The 19275-nt window shown below is 45.4% G+C and overlaps 1 protein-coding gene across 1 annotated transcript in view; it reads left to right on the top strand.

Annotated features, from left to right (window-relative positions):
- LOC139565667 (guanine nucleotide-binding protein G(i) subunit alpha-1-like) overlaps positions 1 to 19026 on the top strand; it is a 28523-nt gene extending 9497 nt beyond the window's left edge. Inside the window, exons 2-9 of the mRNA XM_071386157.1 lie at positions 3248 to 3290; positions 8364 to 8505; positions 8735 to 8892; positions 10091 to 10219; positions 12172 to 12301; positions 14143 to 14296; positions 17020 to 17240; positions 18112 to 19026. Of these exons, the coding sequence (XP_071242258.1) occupies positions 3248 to 3290; positions 8364 to 8505; positions 8735 to 8892; positions 10091 to 10219; positions 12172 to 12301; positions 14143 to 14296; positions 17020 to 17210 (947 nt within the window). The 3' untranslated portion in view covers positions 17211 to 17240; positions 18112 to 19026. The remainder of the gene's footprint in view (positions 1 to 3247; positions 3291 to 8363; positions 8506 to 8734; positions 8893 to 10090; positions 10220 to 12171; positions 12302 to 14142; positions 14297 to 17019; positions 17241 to 18111) is intronic.
- The last annotated feature ends 249 nt before the right edge of the window (positions 19027 to 19275 follow it).

The raw sequence follows: 19275 nt of genomic DNA, 5'->3' as shown, positions 1-19275 counted from the left end.
CCTGGAGAGTGAGTCAGGCCTAGCCATAAGCCCGTTCAGCTCTGTCCCCTGTCCCTCAGCCGTGTCCCTCGCTCCCCCTCAGCCGTGTCCTTCTCAGCCGTGTCCTTCGCTCCCTGTTTACCAGGACAGCCTGGCCAGAGGACTGTATGCCCTGGCCAGCCTAACTGAAACCCAGGCAGGACAGGCCCTGGTTTCTTCTAGTGACCCAGACCGATAACCCCTCGGCTCAATTGATCTGAAAGCTCTCCTCAACTCCGTGACAGGCAGAGAGACTGAGCTCTGAGAGAGAGCAAGGGAGAGAGAGAGTGGGAGGAACTCCAAAAGCTATTCTCCCCACCCTAGTGTTAAATAAAAGCTCCAACTAAATCATCATTTAAGATTAAAATACAACAAAGCTGTCATTTGGAATGAAGACCTGATTGTAGCCAATCCCACCACAGCACTTTGAAAAACGTTCCTTCATTGTTGACATGCATTCCATTCATGTCCTCTTTTTACTCTGGAAAACCACCTTGGGGGAAGTTCTAGGAGAGATGGATTGGATGGTTGGTGGGCTTTAGTAGTACTGTTCTATAAACGTCCATTTTGTTTGCAGGCCTCAACACTTTTTCTTAAAATACAGTCGTTTCCCAACCGCCAGAAAGCAGCTGCCTCGCTGTGGTTTTGGTCTGGCTCTTTGATGGGTGTATCAAATTGTGGGTGGGTAACATGACTCTGTCTGTCCCAGCCCACGAGGTCCACTTTTCTGCAGTTGCTTTCTCTAATGGCCATGTGGCTCAAATCAGGGCCATTTAGACTTTAAAGTTACTGGGGTGGGGCCACACCCCTATGACATCACTAGAGTTGAAGGACAGGGCAAGGTCAGTTAGGCAAACAAACGCTCCAGTCTAGACTGACTTAAAGAAATGTCGTAAGGGAACAGTACCTTGGCGATATCATCTAATAATTATTCCTATGACTTGCTAGCGTACATTTTGTTGACCCTATGCAGGGTTTTGTGTTCCATATTGAGAAATCAAGTGTGTGTCGGTCAGACAGTAAAACATATCTGGAGGGAGGGTTCAGTGAACACACAACAGCCTGTAAAGAGGGTATGTTTATTCTAGATTGAGAGGCAGCCAGCCAGTGTGTGGTAGGGAGTAGAATGCTGTGTTGTGTCGCTGCCTTGGCACTGAGGCCCTTAGCAGAAGGAGGGAGGTGACTTTACCTGCTGCCAATGCTGTGTGTCTGTGTGCGCGCATGTGTGTTTTTATGTGTGTTACAGTGCACGTGTGTCTGCTGTCTCGTCGTCCCTCTGGGGTTCTTAGTGTTTGGCTCCGGAGCAATGAGACGTGTTAGTCCTCCTCTCTGGGGCCAGGGCCACAGCAGTGACATGTAATTAAATCAATTTGTCCTCCGGTGAAAGCCATTCCATTAGGCTGAACAGTAGGAGGTACCTGCCTGGGGTGCACACTGTTAAAACACACACATTCTCACACACTCACTCTGTATCAGCATGCTCTAAGGCTCTGGAGAAAGGCTTGTCCACAGGAATTCACTTCTACATGTTGGTTTCAGGTTCTCTTCTGCGTTAGGGAAAGTTCCAGGCCCCTAAGTTTCACTTGCCACAACGAGAAGCCCTGGCGTGTGTGTGTGTGTGTGGCGTGCATGCGCTCATTGTCTTGCTGTATTGCAATACTAGCTGGGTCTTGTGAGATGGGAAGGTTGGGTGTTACAGAACTAGCTTCCTCCTGGCAACTCAGATTGGTGTTCTGAATAAACAGTAAAGAACTTTAATCACACTAGTAACAACAACATTGTATTAAAATGTTATATACTACTTTGGTAATTGCATTTTATTGCATAGCAATGGCGTTTGTAATTACACCACATGAGTTGGGACTGTCTTATTCCACTACTGAACTTCTATAGAATTACAAAGTAATACTAATGAGTAAAGTTTAGACTGACATGGCTATAGTTCCCCTTTTTTCTGACTGTGTTTGTGTCCGAGCTGAGCAACCCCTATGGGAAGGGACTTAGCAAGCCCACGAAACGAGTGAAAACATGAGTGTGTTTACAGGGGCAACACATATATATATTCCCAGTGGTCTGACTCTCCCTGAGTGGAAATGTCCACCGGTGGGTTTTATGTCAAGGGGGAGGGGCCTGCCTTAGTCAATCTCCATGACACATCCTCTACTTATGCGTTATGGGGACATTGCGTGCATTTTGGGGACATTTGCCTATCAATAATACATGCCCTGGCTATGGAGATGAGCCATCGCTACACAACCTCCACCAACCCTCCTCAGGTGACCGTGTGGCGAGTGCTTTGGTACCGGACCCGGTTGCCATGGCAGTGTGACGGAGGTATGGAGCCCTGAGCAGCAGCCAGGCCCAAGCAACGCTTGTTCTGTGTTCCCTGCCTCTCATAGGAGTATTGCCATGTCAATCACCTCTCCGCCTCACACTCATTGGCTGCTAGCTTAGTGTCCACCCTCCCGGCTCTTGTCCACGTGTGAGTGGTTTACACAGCCTATCAGTCAGTAATGTGTAATTTCAATATAGAAGGCTTGTACCATCTTGAAGTAACACAATATGTGCTCATAGGCCCTTTAAGGAAAACACTGGTTACAACTAGTGATTGTTGTCTTTCTGGTGGTATATCAGAGCTGACAACTAACTCATTTAATGTACAAAGACCCAATGACGAGATATTAACTGGTTGATAGCAGCGTTGTGTTGATAGTGTGTTAGTGGTTTCTGGAAACTACTGCAGGCTGCATGCTTCACTGCTGTTAATGTAGATGATGGGGACTGTACTGCCTGATTTGGCCTTTGCGATAATACTGAGAATGCTGTATTCACCTCTGTCCCTTCACTGTACTCCCATCCCAACGCACGCACTCACTCATCACTCTACACTCTCTGAATGTTACTGTGTTTTGCTATGGTGCTGCTCATTCAGTGAGTCTTGTGACGCTACCTGGGATGCGTCGTTGGTTCCTGCTGCAATAGGTAGTTCCATAATGCTGTGTTAGTGCTGCTGTCGAAATGGCCTGGCCTGTAATGAGTAGCTCTTTACAATTGGACGTTTCTTTCTCAGTTTGTTTGTCAGTGTAATCCCATACCAGGCAATCAACATTATGGTCAGTGTTGGCTTGAAATTCCACTGCAGATTCGGAACACATCGCTCTTATCGTATAATTGCAATTAGTTAAATTATAGGCTTTGACTGGTTTGGTAAATGTGTTCTCTCTCTCAGGTGCTGGTGAGTCGGGGAAGAGCACAATAGTCAAGCAGATGAAGTGAGTATGTTCCTTCCATTCTTCCAGATGCCATATCTGCCACACAATCAAAACAAAGCATTGTTTTTGCCTTTGTGGGGACAGTATTCAGAAATTAGTCATTGTTATTGTCCTCGTGCCCCATTCAATTCAGATGCTGTAAACATTGTTACCTGGATAGTGTTGTTATCAATGTTTGTTTTTTTCCCCCTGTCATTTTATGATGGAAAGGTTGCCATTGTGTTGGGGGTTATTGGTCTGCTATTTTTCTGTCTTATTTTGTTGCTGTTAATAAAAATGAACATAACATGTTCTCAAAAACAGAAAGTGTCGTGTTGCTCCGTGTTCCTCATGGTGGTTGACTAGTCGTGTTGCTCCGTGTTCCTCATGGTGGCTGACTAGTCGTGTTGCTCCATGTTCCTCATGGTGGCTGACTAGTCGTGTTGCTCCATGTTCCTCATGGTGGCTGACTAGTCGTGTTGCTCCATGTTCCTCATGGTGGCTGACTAGTCGTGTTGCTCCATGTTCCTCATGGTGGTTGACTAGTTGTGTTGCTCCGTGTTCCTCATGGTGGCTGACTAGTCGTGTTGCTCCGTGTTCCTCATGGTGGTTGACTAGTTGTGTTGCTCCATGTTCCTCATGGTGGTTGACTAGTTGTGTTGCTCTGTGTTCCTCATGGTGGTTGACTAGTTGTGTTGCTCCGTGTTCCTCATGGTGGTTGACTAGTTGTGTTGCTCCGTGTTCCTCATGGTGGTTGACTAGTTGTGTTGCTCCATGTTCCTCATGGTGGTTGACTAGTTGTGTTGCTCCGTGTTCCTCATGGTGGTTGACTAGTTGTGTTGCTCCATGTTCCTCATGGTGGTTGACTAGTTGTGTTGCTCCGTGTTCCTCATGGTGGTTGACTAGTTGTGTTGCTCCATGTTCCTCATGGTGGTTGACTAGTTGTGTTGCTCCATGTTCCTCATGGTGGTTGACTAGTTGTGTTGCTCCGTGTTCCTCATGGTGGTTGACTAGTTGTGTTGCTCCATGTTCCTCATGGTGACTGACTGACTGTAGTTGTGTTGCTCCATGTTCCTCATGGTGACTGACTGACTGTAGTTGTGTTGCTCCATGTTCCTCATGGTGTTTGACTAGTTGTGTTGCTCCATGTTCCTCATGGTGGTTGACTGTAGTTGTGTTGCTCCATGTTCCTCATGGTGGTTGACTGTAGTTGTGTTGCTCCATGTTCCTCATGGTGACTGACTGACTGTGTCGTGTTGCTCCATGTTCCTCATGGTGGTTGACTAGTTGTGTTGCTCCATGTTCCTCATGGTGGTTGACTAGTTGTGTTGCTCCATGTTCCTCATGGTGACTGACTGACTGTGTCGTGTTGCTCCATGTTCCTCATGGTGGCTGACTGACTGTAGTTGTGTTGCTCCATGTTCCTCATGGTGGTTGACTAGTTGTGTTGCTCCATGTTCCTCATGGTGACTGACTGACTGTGTCGTGTTGCTCCATGTTCCTCATGGTGACTGACTGACTGTGTCGTGTTGCTCCATGTTCCTCATGGTGGCTGACTGACTGTAGTTGTGTTGCTCCATGTTCCTCATGGTGGTTGACTAGTCGTGTTGCTCCGTGTTCCTCATGGTGGTTGACTAGTCGTGTTGCTCCGTGTTCCTCATGGTGGTTGACTAGTCGTGTTGCTCCGTGTTCCTCATGGTGGTTGACTAGTCGTGTTGCTCCGTGTTCCTCATGGTGGTTGACTAGTTGTGTTGCTCCATGTTCCTCATGGTGTTTGACTAGTTGTGTTGCTCCATGTTCCTCATGGTGGTTGACTGTAGTTGTGTTGCTCCATGTTCCTCATGGTGGTTGACTGTAGTTGTGTTGCTCCATGTTCCTCATGGTGGTTGACTGTAGTTGTGTTGCTCCATGTTCCTCATGGTGACTGACTGACTGTGTCGTGTTGCTCCATGTTCCTCATGGTTCCTCATGGTGGTTGACTAGTTGTGTTGCTCCATGTTCCTCATGGTGGTTGACTAGTTGTGTTGCTCCATGTTCCTCATGGTGACTGACTGACTGTGTCGTGTTGCTCCATGTTCCTCATGGTGGCTGACTGACTGTAGTTGTGTTGCTCCATGTTCCTCATGGTGGTTGACTAGTTGTGTTGCTCCGTGTTCCTCATGGTGGTTGACTAGTCGTGTTGCTCCGTGTTCCTCATGGTGGTTGACTAGTCGTGTTGCTCCGTGTTCCTCATGGTGGTTGACTAGTCGTGTTGCTCCGTGTTCCTCATGGTGGTTGACTAGTCGTGTTGCTCCGTGTTCCTCATGGTGGTTGACTAGTCGTGTTGCTCCGTGTTCCTCATGGTGGTTGACTAGTTGTGTTGCTCCATGTTCCTCATGGTGGTTGACTAGTTGTGTTGCTCCGTGTTCCTCATGGTGGTTGACTAGTTGTGTTGCTCCGTGTTCCTCATGGTGGTTGACTAGTTGTGTTGCTCCGTGTTCCTCATGGTGGTTGACTAGTCGTGTTGCTCCGTGTTCCTCATGGTGGTTGACTGTAGTTGTGTTGCTCCATGTTCCTCATGGTGGTTGACTAGTTGTGTTGCTCCATGTTCCTCATGGTGGTTGACTAGTTGTGTTGCTCCGTGTTCCTCATGGTGGTTGACTAGTTGTGTTGCTCCGTGTTCCTCATGGTGGTTGACTAGTTGTGTTGCTCCATGTTCCTCATGGTGGTTGACTAGTTGTGTTGCTCCATGTTCCTCATGGTGACTGACTGACTGTGTCGTGTTGCTCCATGTTCCTCATGGTGGCTGACTGACTGTAGTTGTGTTGCTCCATGTTCCTCATGGTGGTTGACTAGTTGTGTTGCTCCATGTTCCTCATGGTGACTGACTGACTGTGTCGTGTTGCTCCATGTTCCTCATGGTGACTGACTGACTGTAGTTGTGTTGCTCCGTGTTCCTCATGGTGGCTGACTGTAGTTGTGTTGCTCCGTGTTCCTCATGGTGGTTGACTAGTTGTGTTGCTCCATGTTCCTCATGGTGGTTGACTAGTTGTGTTGCTCCGTGTTCCTCATGGTGACTGACTGACTGTGTCGTGTTGCTCCATGTTCCTCATGGTGGCTGACTGACTGTAGTTGTGTTGCTCCATGTTCCTCATGGTGACTGACTGACTGTAGTTGTGTTGCTCCGTGTTCCTCATGGTGGTTGACTAGTTGTGTTGCTCCATGTTCCTCATGGTGGTTGACTAGTCGTGTTGCTCCGTGTTCCTCATGGTGGTTGACTAGTTGTGTTGCTCCATGTTCCTCATGGTGGCTGACTAGTCGTGTTGCTCCGTGTTCCTCATGGTGGTTGACTAGTTGTGTTGCTCCGTGTTCCTCATGGTGGTTGACTAGTTGTGTTGCTCCGTGTTCCTCATGGTGGTTGACTAGTTGTGTTGCTCCGTGTTCCTCATGGTGGTTGACTAGTTGTGTTGCTCCATGTTCCTCATGGTGGTTGACTAGTTGTGTTGCTCCGTGTTCCTCATGGTGGTTGACTAGTTGTGTTGCTCCATGTTCCTCATGGTGGTTGACTAGTTGTGTTGCTCCGTGTTCCTCATGGTGACTGACTGTCGTGTTGCTCCATGTTCCTCATGGTGGTTGACTAGTTGTGTTGCTCCATGTTCCTCATGGTGGTTGACTAGTTGTGTTGCTCCATGTTCCTCATGGTGGTTGACTAGTTGTGTTGCTCCGTGTTCCTCATGGTGGTTGACTAGTTGTGTTGCTCCGTGTTCCTCATGGTGGTTGACTAGTTGTGTTGCTCCATGTTCCTCATGGTGGTTGACTAGTTGTGTTGCTCCATGTTCCTCATGGTGACTGACTGACTGTGTCGTGTTGCTCCGTGTTCCTCATTGTGACTGACTGACTGCGTCGTGTTGCTCCGTGTTCCTCATGGTGGCTGACTGACTGTAGTTGTGTTGCTCCGTGTTCCTCATGGTGACTGACTGTAGTTGTGTTGCTCCGTGTGCCTCATGGTGGTTGACTGTAGTTGTGTTGCTCCGTGTTCCTCATGGTGGTTGACTGTAGTCGTGTTGCTCTGTGTTCCTCATGCTGACTGACTGCGTCGTGTTGCTCCGTGTTCCTCATGGTGACTGACTGACTGTGTCGTGTTGCTCCGTGTTCCTCATTCTGACTGACTGTGTCGTGTTGCTCCGTGTTCCTCATGGTGGTTGACTGTAGTTGTGTTGCTCCGTGTTCCTCATGGTGGTTGACTGTAGTTGTGTTGCTCCATGTTCCTCATGCTGACTGACTGACTGTCGTGTTGCTCCATGTTCCTCATGGTGACTGACTGACTGTGTCGTGTTGCTCCGTGTTCCTCATTCTGACTGACTGTCGTGTTGCTCCATGTTCCTCATGGTGGTTGACTGTAGTTGTGTTGCTCCATGTTCCTCATGGTGGTTGACTGTAGTTGTGTTGCTCCATGTTCCTAACGCTGACTGACTGTCGTGTTGCTCCGTGTTCCTCATGGTGACTGACTGACTGTGTCGTGTTGCTCCGTGTTCCTCATGGTGGTTGACTGTAGTTGTGTTGCTCCGTGTTCCTCATAGTGGCTGACTGGCTGTAGTTGTGTTGCTCCGTGTTCCTCATGGTGACTGACCGACTGTCGTGTTGCTCCGTGTTCCTCATAGTGGCTGACTGACTGTAGTTGTGTTGCTCCGTGTTCCTCATAGTGGCTGACTGACTGTAGTTGTGTTGCTCCGTGTTCCTCATAGTGGCTGACTGACTGTAGTTGTGTTGCTCCGTGTTCCTCATGGTGACTGACTGTAGTTGTGTTGTTCCGTGTTCCTCATAGTGGCTGACTGACTGTAGTTGTGTTGCTCCGTGTTCCTCATGGTGGCTGACTGACTGTAGTTGTGTTGCTCCGTGTTCCTCATGGTGGCTGACTGGCTGTAGTTGTGTTGCTCCGTGTTCCTCATAGTGGCTGACTGACTGTAGTTGTGTTGCTCCGTGTTCCTCATAGTGGCTGACTGACTGTAGTTGTGTTGCTCCGTGTTCCTCATGGTGGCTGACTGACTGTAGTTGTGTTGCTCCGTGTTCCTCATGGTGACTGACTGTAGTTGTGTCCTCCGTCCCGTGTGTCAGGATCATCCACGAGGCAGGCTACTCGGAGGAGGAGTGTAAACAGTACAGGGCTGTGGTCTACAGCAACACCATCCAGTCCATCATCGCTGTCATCAGAGCCATGGGACGACTCAAGATCGACTTTGGAGACGCCGCCAGAGCCGTGAGTGGGCTAGACATGATGATTATGATGATGGATTGCATTTATCAAAGCCTTCTGACTAAAACTATTACCACCTAACACACCCAATCCCATGCCCAACACTGATGCCATGGCAGTATTATTAATGCTATTGATGATTATGATGGTAGGGATGATTTTCACAGTGGAACTGATGGTGACGGTTTGATGGTAATAGTGATGGTTGTGCTGACGGACTGCTCTCTCCCAGGATGATGCGAGACAGCTGTTTGTGCTGGCGGGGTCGGCAGAGGAAGGCTTCATGACGGCGGAGCTGGCCGGGGTCATCAAGCGCCTGTGGAAGGACGGAGGAGTACAGGCCTGCTTCAGCCGCTCACGAGAGTACCAGCTCAACGACTCTGCAGCATAGTGGGTCACACACACACACACACCACCTTGTCCTGCTCACACAGTCTGCTCAGCTTGGTCTGACACACACACACACACACACACACACACACACACACACACACACACACACAGCTCCTGCAGTTCCTCTTCCTCTCTAATTCTCTTCTGCAATAACCAAAGGCCTTGAGCAGTCCATTTATTACAGATGCCCGCCCACTCTCTGGCAGACATCTCTACTGCCTACAGTCCAGTCCGCTTGGTGTTTCAACCTTGAGTGAGACTGTCAATATTTGTTTTGTGTGGGGGTGTCACCCCTGTAGCAGGACTGTAACACGCAGGCTGCAGCGTGTCTGCTGATTCCTTAATCTTAGCATTTATCTCATGTAGCTGTCAAACAGCAGATTGCCCAGGGCTGTTGTGTTTACCAAACCCTGGTAGCAAAACACCACAGACAGCAGAGCTAGAAAACATGTCCAAATCCCTCTGTCAGTGGGCAGCTGTTGAGCTCAACTCCCTCGGTTCAGTAGTTTTTTTTCCCTGAAGTGGTTGTTCTTTTTTCGTCCGCATTGTGCCACAGCCTTTCCATTAGCCAATGAAGTCACCAGAGGGGCTGCCCCTGCGGTGTGTCATGAGAAACCCCACCACCTTGTTTTGGAACGGAACAGACGTCATCAATTTGGCTCTCTGGTCTCTGGTGCCGCAGCTGCTGGCCATTTCCAAATCAATACCCAGAATCCTTTTGGCCAGGGCTACCACACACACACACACCCACAGACCAGCGTCACGTAGCCTGCCGACTGGCCTCTACAGCGAGGCTGCTGACCCCAATCCCTGCTGTTTGTTTGGGTTGAAACACCTGTGCTGCTGAGTCGTGTGTAATTACTGCTGCCCTAATCTTTTGAAGAGTAATATAGTGTAGATTGTTTGAGCTGGGGGGGGGGGGGGTTCTACTGTAGATTTACTGTTGAGGGGGCAGGTGTGTGCGACAAGTCCAGAACTGAGCCCTATGTGGACTATTTTTGAAAAGATTGGCTTATAGAGACCATTCAAAATGTCACTTGTTTTTCCCAGTTCAAGATATAGAAGCCGACATGGTTCATGGCCAAACAAGATCTGTTTATTATATGAATAGCTTATTGTTCCATTGAAGTATGTGTATTGGATGCATTGACTCCCATCTAAACATTCTCTCTCTCTCTTCCCCTCCCTTCTCCAGTTACTTAAACGATTTGGACAGGATATCCAAAGCCACCTATATCCCGACCCAGCAGGATGTCCTGAGGACCAGAGTCAAAACCACAGGCATTGTGGAGACACATTTCACCTTCAAGGACCTCCACTTTAAGTGAGCACTTCCTCCAAATCCCTTTTTAAGTGTAGTCATATTCCCTACTTTAAATGGGATAAGTAAATCTACTTCCCTACTGTGCGTATTGAATCTCTCAAACCCATAGACGTGTCCTTAGTCCAGTGGTTTCATTGTGACTGGATGACAGAGCTGACCATACCACATCAGCAGTGAATCATATCTGTTCTAGTGTTCCATTGGCTGATGCCAGAGAGGAAAGGGGAACGGTTGGCTCACTGGTTGGCTCACTGGTCAATACCCATATTTCCAGTACATGTAGTTCAACTAGTAATTGAACTGCATTTTACAGTAGCTTGGTGGTAGTTCAACGAAATTCAAATCTAGGTCGTGTTTTTTGTAGTTAACTGTTTACTATGTAGTGGTGTAGCTAACTACTGGAACTACACACTACTTCTTTACCATGTAGTGGTGTAGCTAACTACTGGAACTACACACTACTTCTTTACCATGTAGTGGTGTAGCTGACTACTGGAACTACACACTACTTCTTTACCATGTAGTGGTGTAGCTAACTACTGGAACTACACACTACTTCTTTACCATGTAGTGGTGTAGCTAACTACTGGAACTACACACTACTTCTTTACCATGTAGCGGTGTAGCTAACTACTGGAACTACACACTACTTCTTTACCATGTAGCGGTGTAGTTAACTACTGGAACTACACTACTTCTTTACCATGTAGTGGTGTAGCTAACTACTGGAACTACACACTACTTCTTTACCATGTAGCGGTGTAGCTAACTACTGGAACTACACACTACTTCTTTACCATGTAGCGGTGTAGCTAACTACTGGAACTACACACTACTTCTTTACCATGTAGCGGTGTAGCTAACTATTGGAACTACACACTACTTCTTTACCATGTAGTGGTGTAGCTAACTACTGGAACTGCACACTACTTCTTTACCATGTAGCGGTGTAGCTAACTACTGGAACTACACACTACTTCTTTACCATGTAGCTTTGTAGCTAACTACTGGAACTGCACACTACTTCTTTACCATGTAGCGGTGTAGCTAACTATTGGAACTACACACTACTTCTTTACCATGTAGTGGTGTAGCTAACTACTGGAACTGCACACTACTTCTTTACCATGTAGCGGTGTAGCTAACTACTGGAACTACACACTACTTCTTTTGCAAAAAATTATAATAATACCTGCCTAATTGTCACTTGAAACAGTTTTTTTGTGTTAAATAGGCTAAATTACATATTAAAAGTAACTTTAGTTAAGAAAATTATAGTGTGAAGTAATTGGGAGCTTGGTAAACTATATTTTCAGAGTAGCTTCCCCAACACTGCATATTTAGTTGTCTGTCCCCCACTCCACGTCCAATCGGATATCAAGCCCTTTAAAAATGCTCTTTCTCAGCAGTTTGTTCAGCCAAGCCATTCAGTGCAACTCAGCAGAGAGAACTATGTGGAGCCATTCCAATGCAAACCATATCTAAGTACATTAGAGCCCCACAGCCGTCTGTGTGCCAATGGGTGGAAACTGGCTCACAAAGCTGGTGACATTATTATGGCTTGTTCCCTTGGGTTGCGTTAATGTGTTATATAGCTCAAAGTGAAAATTTGTAAGGGTATAAACAAGAATGTTATTTAAAATACAAAAACATTACATTTAACAAAGTTTATACATTTATACCCCACAAAAAATATTTAAAAATTATACCCTCCCCTTCTAAATATTGTATTCTGTGTTGAGCATTTCTACTGTATACCATCTCTCCACAACACAGAAAATGTATGTATTCTCTGTCATTTCCACCTGGTGGCCTGTTTAACCAACTAACACTTAAACCCATGTTTTCCCTAGTGGCCAATGGCCAATAAAGTTGTTTGTCTTGTGTGCGACATGCCTGGAAACATACTCCGTTTACATTGTCTGGTGCATTATCCACCACTTCCTCCTCAGGATGTTTGATGTTGGAGGTCAGAGGTCAGAGAGGAAGAAGTGGATCCACTGCTTCGAGGGTGTCACTGCCATCATCTTCTGTGTGGCGCTCAGCGACTATGACCTGGTGCTGGCTGAGGATGAGGAGATGGTGAGTTCCTGTCCAACCATGGGCATTAAATAAGTGTACATGTACAGTACCAGTCAAAAGTTTGGAAACACCTACTCATTCAAGGGTTTCTTTATTTTTACTATTTTCTACATTGTAGAATACCAGTGAAGACATCAAAACTATGGAATCATGTAGTAACCAAAAAAGTGTTAAACAAATCTAAATATATTTTAGATACTTCAATGTAGCCACCCTTTGCCTTGATGACAGCTTTGTACACTCTTGGCATTCTCTCAACCAGCTTCACTTGGAATGCTTTTCCAACAGTCTTTAAGGAGTTCCCACATATGCTGAGCACTTGTTGGCTGCTTTTCCTTCACTCTGCGGTCCAACTCATCCCAAACCATCTCAATTGGGTTGAGGTCGGGTGATCTGATGCAGCATTCCATCACTCTCCTTCTTAGTCAAATAGCCCTTTCACCTGTTTTCCTGTTGAAAAACAAATGATAGTCCCACTAAGCCCAAACCAGATGGGATGGCGTATCGCTGCAGAATGCTCTGGTAGCCATGCTGGTTAAGTGTGCCTTGAATTCTAAATAAATCACTGACAGTGTCACCAGCAAAGCACCAGCACACATCACATCTCTTCCTCAATGCTTCACGGTGGAAACCACACATGCGGAGATCATCCGTTCACCTACTCTACGTCTCACAAAGACACGGCGGTTGGAACCAAACATTTCAAATTTGGACTCATCAGACCAAAGGACAGATTTCTACCGGTCTAATGTCCATTGCTCGTGTCTCTTGGCCCAAGCAAGTATCTTCTTATTGGTGTCCTTTAGTAGTGGTTTCTTTGCAGCAATTCGACCATGAAGGCCTGATTTCACACAGTCTCCTTTGAACAGTTGATGTTGAGATGTCTGTTACTTGAACTCTGTGAAGCATTTATTTGGACTGCAATTTCTGAGGCTGATAACTCTAATGAACTTATCCTCTGCAGCAGAGGTAACTCTGGGTCTTCCTTTCCTGTGGCAGTTTCATCATAGCGTTTGATGGTTTTTGCGACTGCACTTGAAGAAACTTTCGAAGTTCTTGAACTTTTACGGATTGACTGACCTTCATGTCTTAAAGTAATGATGGTCTATCGTTTCTCTTTGCTTATTTGAGCTGTTCTTGCCATAGTACCACCCCTACCATGTCACAACACAATTGATTGGCTCAAACACATTAAGAAGGAAAGAAAATCCACAAATTAACTTTTAACAAGCCACACCTGTTAATTGAAATGCATTCCAGGTGAATACCTCATGAAGCTGGTTGAGAGAGTGCCAAGAATGTGCAAAGCTATCAAAGCAAAGGGGGCCTACTTTGAAGAATCTCAAATATAAAATATGTTTTGATTTGTTTAACACTGTTTTGGTTACTACGTGATTCCATATGTGTTATTTCATAGTTTTGATGTCTTCACTATTATTTTATAAAGAAAACTCTGGAATGAGTAGGTGTGTCCAAACATTTGACTGGTACTGTATATCTGTATGAAACCAGCCACGTCCTGAACAAAAAATTGTTCTCAATATAATATTTACGTTGAACATGCATTTTAGTGCTGGACTAAGCTTCATTCTGGGTCTGTGAAACTGTCTCTACGAGTCCAAACATGTTTCTGAGTATATCTCGATAGTCTGAGGCTTTCTCTCCTCAACTCCTTTCCTTCATCTGCACTGATCTGAAAACACAGGATAAAGCTATATGGTGGACGTCCTAGCAGGTGTTTGCTTTCACCTGTCCCGTTTTTCCACATCAGTGCCGATGAAGGCCTGTAGCTCGACGCCCCACAAAAACCCTTGTCCAATGTTTCCGCTTTCTCTCCCCAGAACCGGATGCATGAGAGCATGAAGCTGTTTGACTCCATCTGCAACAACAAGTGGTTCACAGACACCTCCATCATCCTCTTCCTTAACAAGAAAGACCTGTTTGAGGAGAAGATCAAGAAGAGTCCTCTAACTATCTGTTACCCAGAATACGCAGGTACAGTAACACAGCCAACCAGCCATGATAGACTGTCTATTGAATGATAGGTGATAAATGTGTGACTTATTACTGGAGTTGTCTGTACATTTTCTATGATTTCTTTGTCATTTGCACAACTGAACAAATATAATTGAATGTCTCCATGAGTGGAAAGAAGATCTCATATAAACATATAGCACTGGTAATATAGTGTAGTTACTGAACATATGCAGCTGGTATGTTCCACAGCATCAGTGGTGTGACAGGAGACGTTCAACAGACATTAGTCACTTCTACCTTTTAAAGAGACCAACGAGAACAAAACAAATAGCGGAAAGCCAGGAGGCAGGACATAGTGTTTCTCTATCACCTGTTCCTCCATAACACCACAGGGAGGATATCCCATTTCAACACAATTCCCATGTGGTCACTTCCTGTGTAATTGTGTTGTCTATACTGGGGAGTATAACACATGTTGATCTTTTGTTTCATGGTTGGTTTATTATTTTATTTTGTATGGATGACTTATGCTTGTTGTAAACAGTTGAAGTCGGAACTTCACAAACACCTTAGCCAAATTCCTGACATTTAATCCTAGTAAAAAATCCCTGTTTTAGGTCAGTTAGGATCACCACTTTATTTTAAGAATGTGAAATGTCAGAATACATGGTAGAGAGAATGATTTTATTTTAGCTTTTATTTCTTTCATCACATTCCCAGTGGGTCAGAAGTTTACATACACTCAATTAGTATTTGGTAGCATTGCCTTTAAATTGTTTAACTTGGGTCAAACGTTTCGGTAGCCTTCAATAAGCTTCCCACAATAAGTTGGGTGAATTGTGGCCCATTCCTCCTGACAGAGCTGGTGCAACTGAGTCTGGTTTTAGGCCTCCTTGCTCACACATGCTTTTTCAGTTCTGCCAACACATTTTCTATAGGATTGAGGTCAGGGCTTGGTAATGGCCACTCCAATACCTTGACTTTGTTGTCCTTAAGCCATTTTGCCACAACTTTGGGAAGTATGCTTGGGGTCATTGTCCATTTGGAAGACCCATTTGCGACCAAGCTTTAACTTCCTGACTGATGTCTTGAGATGTTGCTTCAATATATCCACATCATTTTCCGACCTCATGATGCCATCTATTTTGTGAAGTGCACCAGTCCCTCCTGCAGCAAAGCACCCCCACAACATGATGCTACCACACCCATGTTTCACGGCTGGGATGGTGTTTTTCAGCTTGCAAGCCACCCCCTTTTTACTCCAAACATAACGATGGTCATTATGGCCAAAAAGTAATATTTTTGTTTCATCTGACCAGAGGACATTTCTCCAAAAAGTACGATCTTTGTCCCCATGTGCAGTTGCAAACCGTAGTCTGGCTTTTTTTATGGCGGTTTTGGAGCAGTTGCTTCTTCCTTGCTGAGCGGCCTTTCAGGTTATGTCAATATAGGACTCGTTTTACTGTGGATATAGATACTTTTGTACCTGTTTCCTCCAGCATCTTCACAAGGTCCTTTGCTGTTGTTCTGGGAGTGATTTGCACTTTTCGCACCAAAGTACGTTCATCTCTAGGAGACAGAACGTGTCTCCTTCCTGAGCGGTATGACGGCTGCGTGGTCCCATGGTATTTATACTTGCGTACTATTGTTTGTACAGATGAATGTGTTACCTTCAGGCGTTTGGAAATTGCTCCCAAGGACGAACCAGACTTGTGGAGGTCTCCATTTTTTTTCTTCTGAAGTCTTGGCTGAAAGACCCATTTGCGTCCAAGCTTTAACTTCCTGATTGATGTCTTGAGATGTTGTTTCAATATATCCACATCATTTCCATCCTCATGATGCCATCTATTTTGTGAAGTGCACCAGTCCCTCCTGCAGCAAAGCACCCCCACAACATGATGCTTCCACCCCCGTGCTTCACGGATGGGATGGTGTTCTTCGGCTTGCAAGCCTCCCCCTTTTTCTTCCAAACATAACTTTTCGCACTAAAGTACATTTATCTCTAGAAGACATAATGCGTCTCCTTCCTGAGCGGCATGACGGCTGCGTGGTCCCATGGTGTTTATACTTGCATACTATTGTTTGTACAGATGAACGTGGTACCTTCAGGCATTTGGAAATTGCTCCCAAGGATGAACCAGACTTGTGGAGGTCTACAATTTTTTTTCTGAAGTCTTGGCTGATTTCTTTTGATTCTCCCATGATGTCAAGCAAAGAGGCACTGAGTTTGAATGTATGCCTTGAAATACATCCACAGATACACCTCCAATTGACTCAAATGATGTCAATTAGCCTTTCAGAAGCTTCTAAAGCCATGAAATAATTTTCTGGAATTTTCCAAGCTGTGTAAAGACACAGTATGTAAACGTCTGACCCACTGGAATTCTCATACAGTGAAATAATCTGTCTGTAAGCAATTGTTGGAAAGAATCCTTGTGTCATGCACAAAGTAGATGTCCTATCCGACTTGCCAAAACTATAGTTTGTTAACAAGAAATTTGTGGAGTGGTTGAAACACTTCGGTTGGAGTCATTAAAACTAGTTTATGTAAACTTCCGACTTCAACTGTATGTACTGTCTTAACTATGGGATGAATTCTAACTTGCTCTTCAATTCTCACTTAGTCTCCTATTGACATCAATTCATGACATAGTGAGAATGACTGAAGTAGAGGTTGGGATTCCCCCCTTATGAGGAACACCATTACAAATGTGGGGGTTTTCTTCTTGTCTTGCGGCCAGGCTCCAACACATACGAGGAAGCTGCGGCCTACATCCAGTGTCAGTTTGAGGACCTGAACAAGAGGAAGGACACCAAGGAGATCTACACCCACTTCACCTGCGCCACCGACACCAAGAACGTGCAGTTTGTCTTCGACGCCGTCACTGACGTCATCATCAAGAACAACCTGAAGGACTGTGGACTCTTCTAAGACCTGGATTTGATCGATGGAAGTTTTCTGGTGAGCCCACTTATTTTTCTTTTTTTTCATCAGTCTTTCACTCTGTCTCTCCATTCTCATCGCTTCTCCTTGTGCAACATAGCCCTGCCCACGCAATGCGGACTTGTGAATTTGTGTCTGTATGTGTAGAGTGCTGGGGGATCAATGTTGGCGCTACATGGTTGAGGGCACATGTCTGACTGGTGGCTGCCATGAGTGCTCACAGTGCCAGTGTTGAGGACTTACAAACATACCGTATGCTCACTCCACAGCAAGCTTGAAATGTCGCAGCCACCAGTTCGATAGCTCAAATGGTTGGTATGTTGTCAATGAGGGAGGTCACGTGTGTTGCGAAGAGGATCACTGGTTCAAGCCCAGTATGGGGACAGGGAGAGTGGAGGAAGCCAAACTGTTAGCAGCACGCTGACGTCCGTTACAATAGCGTGCTGCAGTCATAGCCAGGGGCGGTTTCAGGCATGCTGCACCGTGTTGTCCGCATTGCCAGTGTGCTAAACTAGTATGCTAGTTTTCCCGGATGGTGAGTTATCCTCAGGAGCTCTTGTTGTCGTGTGTATCTCTACCTTCTGAAGACTGGCATCAAACTTCAAAGGTTTTAAAATCAATTGACGTGTTTGAATTGCGCTGCTTCCAGGCTGCATTGGAGATGCTGTTTAACCCTTTCATTATCAACTGCTTGTTAAATCTAATCATCTGAAATCAAGGCCCACTTTATTCGGGAGTCTAATTAAATGTTCTGCTCCATTAATATGTTTGGGGGATGATCATGGCATGGTCAAACAATATTTTCAGGATATTTTAATGGAACGGCCTTTTGTAATGCCAAGCATATAATAAGATCTAATGGTGTCTCTTTCTCTATTTCTCTCTCTAGGCGGTGAAAAGCCAGCATAATGTGCATTTTCGGGGAGAAGATCAGGAGAATCTGAGTGGGGAGAATCAATTATGGACCATTGCTGTACTATATTCCACTTTTAATGGATGTATTTATGTTTTTGTCTTAACATTTTGAATTTGCATTTAAACATTTGTGTTTGATGTTTATCATTGTAAAATCATTTTCACACTTCTTTTATGGAAGAAAAAGCTTGTTTTATTTAGTTTGTTCCTTTTTTATGCCCTCTGGAAAAGGAAGCTTGGCTTTTGGTGGAAATATTCCTTTTCTCCCTCCCCAATTGTTAGGGAAAAAGGATTTGATTTGAGCTCAGTTTGTTGGTACTGTGCCTTTGCATGTCCTTTTCTCTGCGGTCACTGACCAAATTGCTAGTTTTTTTGCCTGCTAAAATTGTTGCAACATAAAAGGTGAAACGTTTCCTGAGGGATATTAACAATCTTTTGGGCACATTCCCAACCAATTTAGTGGCGGAATTTCCCGTGGTCCAAAGGTGTGTGTGTGTGTGTGTCTCTCTCGATGGTGACCAACACAGCCCCGCCCACAGGCTGTCCCATACTGACAAAGGGATGTGGTTTTTAACAGTACACCAAATCCAATGTGTATCCAATATGAACCCTAGCTAGGTCAAGAAGCTTACGTTATGCTGTGGAATTAAAGAACAGCTAAACCGGAGTCATATTTTACTGTATATTTTAAGATTTATTTAAGGAGATTTCGGGGACTTGGTCTCTGCGATCACTGCAGAATCACAATTGTAAAGCAAAGTAAAAATGGATGGGGAACAAACACATGGTTATGGTCTAACCAGCCACAGCTGTTTGTGTGTTCTCCAACAGACGGGGAGCCTTTGTACACTCATTCCCTTATTTTGCTAATAAAACCCTTTACAAACCATTCAGTGAACCTGGCGTCTTCAGTGCTCTCCTGAGTTACAGTTGGTGAAAAGGGGGAGGGAGTCAACTTACTGCAGGTGAGTTTGAGAATTTCCTCTAGTCACCCTCATCTATTCATCCTTATGTCATGTAGTCACCCTCATCTATTCATCCTTATGTCATGTAGTCACCCTCATCTATTCATCCTTATGTCATGTAGTCACCCTCATCTATTCATCCTTATGTCATGTAGTCACCCTCATCTATTCAT

This window comes from Salvelinus alpinus, chromosome 37 (genome assembly GCF_045679555.1).
Source record: "Salvelinus alpinus chromosome 37, SLU_Salpinus.1, whole genome shotgun sequence".
NCBI lineage: Eukaryota > Metazoa > Chordata > Actinopteri > Salmoniformes > Salmonidae > Salvelinus > Salvelinus alpinus.
The sequence above is the reverse complement of the archived record's forward strand: the minus strand, read 5'-3'. Positions and strand labels throughout refer to the sequence as shown.